We start from the raw sequence: 11,529 nt of genomic DNA on the forward strand, positions 1-11,529 counted from the left end.
AAGGCTAGGTGTGCTTTATGTCATATCCATAGGGCTCCAGTGACATGATGGGAGCGTGTCCTTCTGGCCTCCATCGGGCCGGTATAGTAGACTACACTGCTCTATCAGAGGCGTCCTGTGAAATCCGTGTTCCGCAGTGTATACATTGTAGATTATACATGGAGCTTCTGGGCAATGTCCGCCCCTGTGTGACTGTATAGAGCCTGATGTCGGAGCTTCTGTCAGAGGGAGATATCAGGAAACCCTCCAGTGTTATTTCCTCCGATCACTAAACCTAGAAGTGAAGGAGCTGAGAGAAGAGTCTGATCTATAGACAGATCTACAGGAGGCCATGTATTCAGTCACTGTGTGCTTGTGTCTCCACAGATGGATCCAGGAGGAGAAATCCACCAGAGAGATGTCCCCGTCCTCTGTATTCCCAGGACTGTCCAGAGGAGAAGGTCCCAGAGAACCCTCAGGTAGATGGAGCTGAGCCCTATACACATCTATATAGGGGGGTCCTGCAATCATAGAGGGGTCATAGATTGTGGGGGTCTCTTCTGTGGATCTGTTAGATTTCCCACCTGTCTGCTGTATTGTACTGAATTGTTACAGATGACAAATCAGGGGGAAGATCTGACTGATATTAAAAAGGAGGATGAAGAAGAGAGGATGATGGGCGATCCCCCGTGTAAGAGTGAGGTGGAGGAGGACATTCCAGGAGATGTCACCACAGGTATGGAATAATGAATGGAGATAGTGACTGACATGTGTGAACCTGCTCTTAGATAACCAGTGACTGATCTGTGCTGCTCTTGTAGTCTGCCATAAATTGGGATTGTAAGGTTCCGCCATATGGAGACCAGTGATGGCCAGTTCGCAGTGTTCGCCGACGAACACATGCGATCTGCCATCTTTATTCCCAAGCCCGGCGATGCAGAGGTAAGTCCTTACCTGTGCCTGCGCCGCGAGCCGCTCTGAAACACATGCGGTCACCGGGAGCAGGCAGTTCCGAGAACAGCCTTCATCGGGCTGTTCTTGGAACTGCCTACTCCCGGTGACCGCATGTGTTTCAGCGCGGCTCGCGACGCAGGCACATGTAACGACTTACCTCTGCATCACCGGGCTTGGGAATAAAGATTGCAGATCGCATGTGTTCGTCGGCGAACACTGAGAACTGGCCATTACTGATGGACACAGCAAACAACTAGAAATTTTTGCAGTGGCGGGGCTTAAGTTACGCCATTGTTCCACAGAAGTCAGCCACTAGGTGATATAATATGTTCACTGTTGAGCTTTGCTTTTTCTGGAATACAAGGCGGTGGAGTAAATCAAATCTCACTCTAAGGTCTCTTGCACACGACCGTATGGCTTTTTCAGTATTTTGCGGTCCACAGAAAACGGATCTGCAAAAAAATACGGATGACGTCTGTGTGCATTCCGTTTTTTACAGAACAGCTGGCCTCTGATAGAACAGTACTATCCTTATCTGTTATGCAGACAATAATTGGACATGTTCTATCTTTAAACGGAACAGAAATATGGAAATGGAAGGCATACGGAGTACCTTCCGTATACAGAACGCAAAAAACGCAAGGTAAACAGGAAAAAAAAATGTTTGTGTGCAAGAGGCCTAAGGGTCCATTCTCACGGATATTGAACAGACATGAATAGGACATGTTCTATCTTTTTTGTGGGGTCGCGGACAGCACACAATGTGCTCTACACATTTTTCGCACTCCATTGCAATGAATGGGCTCACATCTGTTCTGAAAAGTATAGCAATGACCGATCTGTCATATGACTGTATGATTAGGAGTGAAGTGTGATACGAGGGCCCAGAAGCGCACACCACCGTTACCGTCATACACTGTTAAGATTGATTATATGGCGCAGATTGACTACAGATATTGATATTTCATCAGGACTAAATATCAGTTTTTTATATATTGTTAAAAAATTTGTTTTTAGTCCTATTACATTGTTATGTCCGGTTACTAGTGAGGCAGTTATTTATTATCTGTCATCTGTGTCTATGGAGATGGGGGATCTCATTTACCATGCGCTCGTAAGCATAAAATTCTCCATTATCTTTTGGTGAGTCACGTCCGTATTATACTATATGTGAACGTCTATAAAGCTGATATCTGGGAACTGTGCGGCCATCAGGCCATTATATACATGAATCTGAGATCTAAATCACTTATTCCATCTAAAAAGAGGATCACCTTGTCGTGGTGGATAAGTCACTTGTCCCATCTAAAAGAGGTCACCTTGTCGTGGTGGATGGGTCATTTGTCCCATCTAAAAGAGGTCACCTTGTCGTGGTGGATGGGTCACTTGTCCCATCTAAAAGAGGTCACTCTCAGGTTTATTGCATAGCAGCTAAGAGTATACTGTGATCACATTTTTTTTCTGTTCCTTCTCCATGGTTATGCACAGGTGAGTAATTAGGATGTGGCTGTCTAATTAGGAGAAGTTACATAGCCAGCCATGAGGGCAGCTCAGTCCTTTGAATCCAGAGGGGAAAAAAAGCAGTCTGGTTTGAGATCTGCATTTATACAAGCAGACAAATAACGTGAGTTTGTGAGCGTTCGTGTGTTTGATTTCCAGTGTGTGTTTGATTTCCAGTGTGTGTTTGTATTAAGTGTGTGACTTTAGATTACGTGACTTGAGATTCAGGGACATTAGGAGGGGATTACAGTAATTTAGATTCTTATCACTGCACTACATTGTATTATTTCTCTTTTGTTGCGTAATCCCCATTTAGTATGTGTTCCATTTTTGACAGCGCAGTCCAGTGCACATCTTGTCTAATGTATGCTGTCCTGGAACAGCCCTTTGATCAAAGGAGTTATTCTGATGCCTGATTGGAGTCGGGAAGGAATTTTTTCCTTGAGGAAAAAGTGAGGAAAATTGGCTTCTACCTCACAGTTTTTTTTTTTGCCTTCCTCTGGATCAACTTGCAGGATAATAGGCCGAACTAGATAGACAGCAGGGGCGTCACTAGGGCTTTTTATCCGGGGCCAGAGCCCCGAATGAAACTACCACTGCCCCGAACCTCGGTACTCGGGAGACTGGTGGTGACTGGCTGCAGTGCTGCACACTGCGATATTACATCTATTAAGGCAGCTACTCGGCTTAGATCAGCTGCAACATGACATCTGATTTCTGGGCTGGCTCAGCTCAGCTGACTCACTCTCACAGCTGGGTGCCCGCGGCGCTAGTGCAATATCGCTGTGCTAAGTACGGCAGCAACGACTGCAGTGGATCTTCTAACCTTATTGGCTACTGGCTCCTCCTCACTTCTCCTCTTATTAGTTATCCTATGGGTGCACAGGAAGTCTGGCTGGCTTGGCTGCTCCTCGCTCGTCTTATCAGTACTGGGCTGGCAGGAAGTGAGGCTCAGCTCAGCAATAGCCTGAGACAGAGTGCAAGCTGTGCAGCCTTGGTTTTTACTAAAAAGTTTTTAGGGACCCACAAGAACAACAGCAGCAGTGGCAGTGCTGCAGGAATATAGAGGTGTGTTGTGTTGGCAAGACTCAGTAACACAGCAGAGCAGGCTCCTGGACGGACAGTGTGGCAAAAGCTCCCAGTCATAAAGAGGCAGTGTCCCAATGCCTGAGTGTGTCAGGAAACCAACAGGCAGAAAGAAGTTGCCTGGGCTAGAGGGAGTGATGTTATTTACATAGGACTGTATGTTGGAGGGGGCTCTGGATAGAGAGATGTTATTTACATGGGACTGTATGTTCGAGGGGGCTCTAGATAGATAGGGATGTTATTTACATGGGACTGTATATTGGAGGAAGGAATATAACTACAGGGGGCACTGCAAATCCAGGGGACATTATAGGCATTCTTTTTACTACTGGGGGCTCTATAGGAGGGACTTATAGATCTGCCTTATTTCTACTAAGAGCACTATGGGAGCTTTATTACCACTGGGGGGGAAATAGGAGGCCTTATTTCTACTGGGGGCTCTGTGAGGGTATTATTAATACTGGAGGGCTCTTCTACTAATAGGGGCACTCTTATGCTTCTCCTTCGTGTTGAATCCACTTCCAGCCTAATAGAAATGTTATGTTTATCTAGTTTGGGGGGAAAAAAATGCAATTTCAAATTTTTATCTTAACAGAAAATCCCAGCAAGAATTCTGAGGAAAAAATTTTATCACTAAAGGATGAAGATATCCTGCAGCGGTCTTCTGGAGAAAACATCATTACCTTTATTGTATATCCAGGACTTAACAGTACAGATATATCCTATAATCCTCCTAATCATGGGGGACCTTCTCCTGACCAATCACAGATTGTTATCACAAGTACAAGTGAGAAAAGGGGTGAAAGGTTTCATTGTGGTAAAGAGTTGACAGAAAGCTCAGGTATTTTTACACACAGAGGAATTCACACATTAGAGAAGCCATATTCATGTTCAGAATGTGGGAAATGTTTTAAATATAAATCACATCTTGTTATACATGAAAGATGCCACACAGGAGAGAAGCCATATTCATGTTCAGAATGTGGGAAATGTTTTAAACGGAAAACACAGCTTTCTACACACAATAGAATTCACACAAGGGAGAAACCATATTCATGTTCAGAATGTGGGAAGTGTTTTCCAAATAAATCACAACTTGTTACACATGTGAGAATTCACACAGGAGAGATGTATTCATGTTTAGAATGTGGGAAATGTTTTATACAAAAATCGCATCTTGTTAGGCATGAGAGAACTCACACAGGAGAGAGGCCATATACATGTTCAGAATGTGGGAAATGTTTTATAGAAAAATCATATCTTGTTACACATCAGAAAATTCATACAGGAGAGAAGCCATATTCATGTCCAGAATGTGGTAAATGTTTTACACGGAAATCACATCTTGTTACACATCTGAAAATTCACACAGGAGAGATGTTGTCATGTTTAGAATGTGGGAAATGTTTTATACAAAAATCACATCTTGTTAGGCATGAGAGAACTCACACAGGAGAGAAGCCATATTCATGTTCAAAATGTGGGAAATGTTTTACAATAAAATTACATCTTGTTAAACATCAGAGAATTCACACAGGAGAGAGGCCATATACATGTTCAGAATGTGGGAAATGTTTTATACAAAAATCATATCTTGTTACACATCAGAAAATTCATACAGGAGAGAAGCCGTATTCATGTTCAGAATGTGGAAAATGTTTTAGCAATAAATCAAATCTTGTTACACATAAGAGAATTCACACAGGAGAGAAACCATATTCATGTTCAGTATGTGGGAAATCTTTTAGACAAACATCCGCTCTACATAAACATGAAAGAATTCACTCAGGGGCAAAGCCGTTTTCATGTTCAGAATGTGGGAAATGTTTTAAAGATAAATCAGATCTTGTTACACATGAGAAAATTCACACAGGATAGAAATGATATTCATGTTCGGAATGTGGGAAATGTTTTACACTAAAATTGCATCTTGTTAAACATAAGAGAATTCACACGGGAGAAACTATATACATGTTCAGAATGTGGGAAACGTTTTACAGAAAAATCATATATTGGTAAAGATAAGATAATTCACACAGGAGAGAAGCCATATTTATGTTCAGAATGTGGGAAATGTTTTAAAAATAAATCAGATCTTGTTACACATGAGATAATTCACACAGGAGGGAAACCATATTCATGTTCAGAATGTGGGAAATGTTTTACCCAAAAATCTAATCTTTTGGCACATGAAAGAGTTCACAGAGGAGAGAAACATTTTCACATAATTTAACCACCTCAGCTCCCCTAGTTTAAACCCCCTTAATGACCAGACCACTTTTTACAATTCTGCACTACACTACTTTCACGGTTTATTGCTCGGTCATACAACTTACCACCCAAATGAATTTTACCTCCTTTTTTTCTCACTAATAGAGCTTTCATTTGGTGGTATTTCATTGCTGCTGACATTTTTCCTTTTTTTGTTATTAATCGAAATTACATTTTTCACTTTCTGTTGTAAAATTTTTCAAACAAAACTACATTTCTATATAAATTTTTCTCTAAATTTATTGTTCTACATGTCTTTGATAAAAAAAAATGCAATAAGTGTATATTTATTGATTTGCGCAAAAGTTATAGCGTTTACAAACTATGGTACAAAAATTTGAATTTCCGCATTTTGAAGCAGCTCTGACTTTCTGAGCACCTGTCATGTTTCCTGAGGTTCTACAATGCCCAGACAGTAGAAACACCCTACAAATGACTCCAGTTTGGAAAGTAGACACCCTAAGGTATTCGCTAATGGGCATAGTGAGTTCATGGAAGTTTTTATTTTTTGTCGCAAGTTAGCGGAAAATGATAAAAAATAATTTTTTATTTTTTTTTCTTACAAAGTCTCATATTCCACTAACTTGTGACAAAAAATAGAATTTTACATGAACCATACCCCTCACGGAATACCTTGGGGTGTCTTCTTTCCAAAATGGGGTCACTTGTGGGGTATTTATACTCCCCTGGCATTTTAGGGGACCTAAAGCGTGAGAAGTAGTTTGGAATCCAAATGCGTAAAAATGCCCTGTGAAATCAGAAAGATACTCTTTGGAATTTGGGCCCCTTTGCGCACCTAGGCTGCAAAAAAGTGTCACACATGTGGTATTGCTGTACTCAGGAGAAGTAGGGCAATGTGTTTTGGGGTGTCTTTTTACATATACCCATGCTGGGTGAGATAAATATCTCTGTAAAAGACAACTTTTCCCATTTTTTTATACAAAGTTGTCATTTTACAGAGATATTTCTCTCACCCAGCATGGGTATATGTAAAAAGACACCCCAAAACACATTGCCCTACTTCTCCTGAGTACGACGATACCACATGTGTGAAACTTTTCTGCAGCCTAGGTGCGCAAAAGGGCCCAAATTCCAAAGAGTATCTTTACGATTTCACAGGGCATTTTTTACGCATTTGGATTCCAAACTACTTCTCACGCTTTAGGGCCCCTAAAATGCCAGGGCAGTATAAATACCCCACAAGTGACCCCAAGGTATTCCGTGAGGGGCATGGCGAGTTCCTAGAATATTTAGTTTTTTGGCACAAGTTAGCGGAAAATGATTATTTTTTTTTTTTATTATTTTTTTTTTCTCTTACAAAGTCTCATATTCCACTAATTTGTGACAAAAAATAAAATTTCACATGAACTCGCCCTGCCCCTCACGAAATATCTTGGGGTGTCTTCTTTCCAAAATGGGGTCACATGTGGGGTATTTATACTGCCCTAGCATTTTAGGGGCCCTAAAGCATGAGAAGATATCTGGAATATAAATGTCAAAAAAAATTTACGCATTTGGATTCCGTGAGGGGTATGATAACTCCATGTAATTGATTTATAACATATGTAGGCATATTAAAGGGGTTGGCCGCTTTCTGGAAACCGTTGATGAATGCGTATACAAGATGACTATATGGTATACAGTTTATAGAAGAACTGCAGCACGCGCCTTGTATCTTGTATCATTGAACAAACTTCATAGCGATGTTTCGACTTACACTTTGTAAGTTCGGTCAATGATGAACCTTGAGATATTGATACAAGACATGTGCTGCTGTTCTTCTCCAGGCTTGGTTACAGGAGCCTTTAAGCTAGGGTGGCCACTCAGACCACCCTCAAAGCTGGACTTTATAGCCCTATACCCGGCTCCACTAAACCACGCCCCCATCCTGTTAGGCCACACTCCCTGGCCTCACACAGCCAATGGAGACTTAAAAAATTAAATGCAGAACGAACTTCAGCTGCAGCGGGAGGGAGGGGGACTTTCTCCCTGCAGCTCACGCTCAGACAGCACAGATCCGTGGCTGATGGTTACCATGGGAACTGGATGCCTTACACAGGCATCCAGGCTTGCCATGGTATCTAAGCCTGACAGACCCTGAGAGTCTGATCAGGCTTTGTGTCAGTGTAAAACTGACAGTACACAGAATTGCAATGTACTGTATAGCCATCAGACCCACAAAATCTTCAAGATCCAAGTGGAACTTGATGAAAAAAAAGTGTAAATATAAAAAAAATAAAAAATAAAAAATTAAATAAGAATTTACACTTCTGGCTAGAGTTGAAGAAAAAGCTGTTATTCGTACCCAAATGAGTTGCCCAGTATGCACCAACATTGGGAACATGTAGAAGAGATCTGGGAACAGATTTCGGCCGAGACATACTTTAATCTGATCGAGAACATGTCCAGAAGGATTCAGGCAGTGTTGAAAGCCAAAGGTGGATTTACAAAATACTAACAAAATAATAAAAATAAAAATTTTGAATTTTAGGAGCAAAACAGTAACAATGCAGTTACATGACAGGAATCTGCATAACTAATCATATGCTAAATAGCTGCAAGTCCAATGTATGTATGAGATAGCCGAGATGATTGTCCATAAAATGATGGGAGTCTCATGTTTAAAGCTGTAGTGGATGGTGAGATATGGAGCCTGAAATTCAAAAGTTCAAAACATTGTTACCCTTTTGATCGTCAGTGTTTATGGTATCGGCGCATCTGTAACGACTGGATCTATAAAATGATAATGTTACTTATCCTGCATTGTAAATGCCGTAAAAAATTAAATGAAAAACAATGATGGAATTTCTGTTTTGTCACCTCACCTCTCCAAAAAATTTAATAAAAAGTGATCAAAAAGTCATCTGTATCCTAAAATTATCCCAATAAAATCTACAGTCAGTCCTGCAAAAAACAAGCCCACACAAAGCTACATTGGTAAAAAAAAAAATTGAATGTTATGGCCCCTAGAATGTCGGGTATTTATTTCATATAAGATATGAAATCATAAAAATTATGATTTCATATTTTTATGAAATATGAAAAATTAAAAATTTAATTGGCGGACATATAAACGCCAGTTCTTTTATTGATGAGATCTAAAGTTAATTTGTGCAGATAATGAAACAGGGTGCAATTAATTATATAAAATATAATTTATTACAAATAAATACATGCAGTAAAAATGGCATACAAATGAATACAAGGATAATATCAAAATTGACCACAAGATGATGCTCCGCCGTTTACGTCGGGCTCACTTAATTTACTACACCAAATACAATATAATGTTATTCAAATTTCTATCAAATTATTACCGATTAATATACTGATTATAAAAATATTATAATGTAACAACAAAACAATAGAAATGAATCTGTGGAAAATCCCTTATGCTCAATCAAAGAATATGGCAGTAAGAGACACCTTATAAATACGCCCGTTGGCCTAACTACGGATAATAAAATCCGATCAGAGATTCCACTCTGATAGCAATATTACAGGAATTCTAATGATGTGCACGTTCACTAAAATTTCCCATAAAATTATTGTTTTAACACTATTGACCCACTAATAATGGGGTCTCAATTATATGCCAATTGGAGCGATTTATAATTACTGCAAATGAAATAGATTATACATTACCCTGGCTTTGGGATAAAGGGCTTTTAGAATGGACCCAGCTTTCCAAGATTTAGAAATGTCCCGTCCTGTAGTACGTTCCTGACGTGTGAAGTGATGCTGATGAATGAATCTTTGTAAAGTGTTCCTTTGTGAAGTCCTTGTGAAGTTTTTCTTTTTGTGAGGTTTGTGAAGTGTAGTTTGTGAAGTGTGTGTCCTGATCTCCCAACACTGGATCAGATATCCCAATCCTTATCTATGCCCATCCCCTCTTGGATTAGGGATTACCAATTAGATAAGGTGGGTGTGACGTATGTTAAACATGGGGATGATGTCATTTAATTGACATTCCTCAAAAACTTCTGCCCATCTACCACTTGATGGCACTGTTGTATCATATAACAATTTTGAATATTTTAAGAATTAACATATTATATTGCTTTATTATACCACTTAACCTCTGATCTTTACCACCTTAAATCAATTAGGAGGGACTCTTTTTGACACTTTGCTCAGACTGACTGGCGGTATCAGAAGTTTCCCTAATCCCTGAATTTATGGGGCAGATAAGAGTTTTCCTGGATTGTGTATCTTAACTGTCTCAGCGATTGAGTAATGATGTTTGAAATAACATCAGCTCCTCCAAAATAAACCCTATTTAAGAAAATTCAACTTAACATTCTCTATACCCACTAGAATATATCCTCTCAGTGAGATACAGACATATAAAGATACATTAATAATATTTGGTTATAATACATCAATATCACATAGTATATATGAATCATTAACAAGTTCAAACGCTAAATAAATGCACACAGGAATATATAAGAATCTATATGTGAATATATGAATAGATATCTGTTCCACACCAGATGTGTTTTATGGACGTCTCTTATCAGATCATGGTTTAGCCATGAAACACCCATTGTTCCTCAGACAGACAAGTTTAGAGAAACCAGTGTAGATAAATCCATGTCTCTAAACAATAATATGAAGTATAGTCTTCTCTATATATTCACTTTTAACACATTGAACTTGCCATGAACCCATCTTGGTTTTTTCCAGGTTCATGCTGATCACATGCTGTTAAAGGCAATGATCATCCATATTGAATATAGTATCATCAGATACATTATACACTTATGAAAATGCACAACAAGAAACATTTTCAGCAAATTCCATGTTAAAAAATCTGATGCTGCTCCTTTCCTTCTGAACACTGCCGTGCCTCCAAACAGCAGTTTACAACGACATATGGGGTGTAAGAAAAAGTGAAGTTTCAAGAAAAATAAGTAGATAAAGCAAGTCTTTATATATAATAGTTAGGAATAGATGCTGGGAGCTGTAAATCACTCAATGTGCCTGAAAATTGTCCAAAGGAGCATCTCATCCTGACACAGACAGGGGGCAGTACTAAACATGCAGAGGAGCTAATAAAGGTGTTTACCAGTCTGAGTGTGAGGCATTATAGTTTCAGCACACAGTGGCCCAGGAAAGACCATTGTATTTTGAGGGATCACAGTATAGCAAACGGCACAGAACATCAACAGAGGCTGTATTAGTAGGTGCCGTATAGACATCTTACCTACTCGTTGGTCAGCAGAAAGTGGCCAGTCGCTATCATCTTCATCCAAACTGTCACTGACAGACATTGTCTTCTTAGCTCATATTGTACTGCTGCGGCGGCTGGCGATAGCACGTGTTATGGCCAGAACAGATATAGCATCATTCACAATTAACACTGACACATGCATTTTGATCAACAATGACAGGTGCAGAAATAGGCAAATGACATTCAGTTGCTTGCACGTTTAAATCTGATTCCTCCCGTCTAGATGCGTTAGGTTGATAGAAATAGCAGGTAAAGTGTCCCTGTTTCCCCAAAGGGTTGTACAGTACCTGGTTTTGGTCAGGGTGTCCTGCTTGGGTCCCCAAATCAATGGCAAGAACTGTGGTGACAGGAATATCATCCAGGACCCCAACAACTCGCTTTTGACATCCCATTCCCCAATCGATGGTGACTTGGGATTGGGCCACATGAGTGCGAGTGCCCCCAACTCCAGTCAGAGTGAGGATTTTTCCTGGAAGGATATCCTTTTCTGTAACAAGATGTGA

The 11,529-nt window shown here is 40.0% G+C and overlaps 1 protein-coding gene across 1 annotated transcript; it reads left to right on the top strand.

Moving 5' to 3' along the window:
* The first annotated feature begins 206 nt into the window (after positions 1 to 206).
* On the top strand, positions 207 to 5,422 carry LOC120990630 (gastrula zinc finger protein XlCGF57.1-like). The gene is made up of 3 exons (XM_040419549.1): positions 207 to 220; positions 663 to 715; positions 4,115 to 5,422. The coding sequence occupies exons 1-3, from the start codon at positions 207 to 209 to the stop codon at positions 5,395 to 5,397; spliced, it is 1,350 nt and encodes a 449-aa protein (XP_040275483.1). The 3' UTR covers positions 5,398 to 5,422.
* The last annotated feature ends 6,107 nt before the right edge of the window (positions 5,423 to 11,529 follow it).

This window comes from Bufo bufo, chromosome 2 (genome assembly GCF_905171765.1).
Source record: "Bufo bufo chromosome 2, aBufBuf1.1, whole genome shotgun sequence".
Classification (NCBI taxonomy): Eukaryota; Metazoa; Chordata; class Amphibia; order Anura; family Bufonidae; genus Bufo; species Bufo bufo.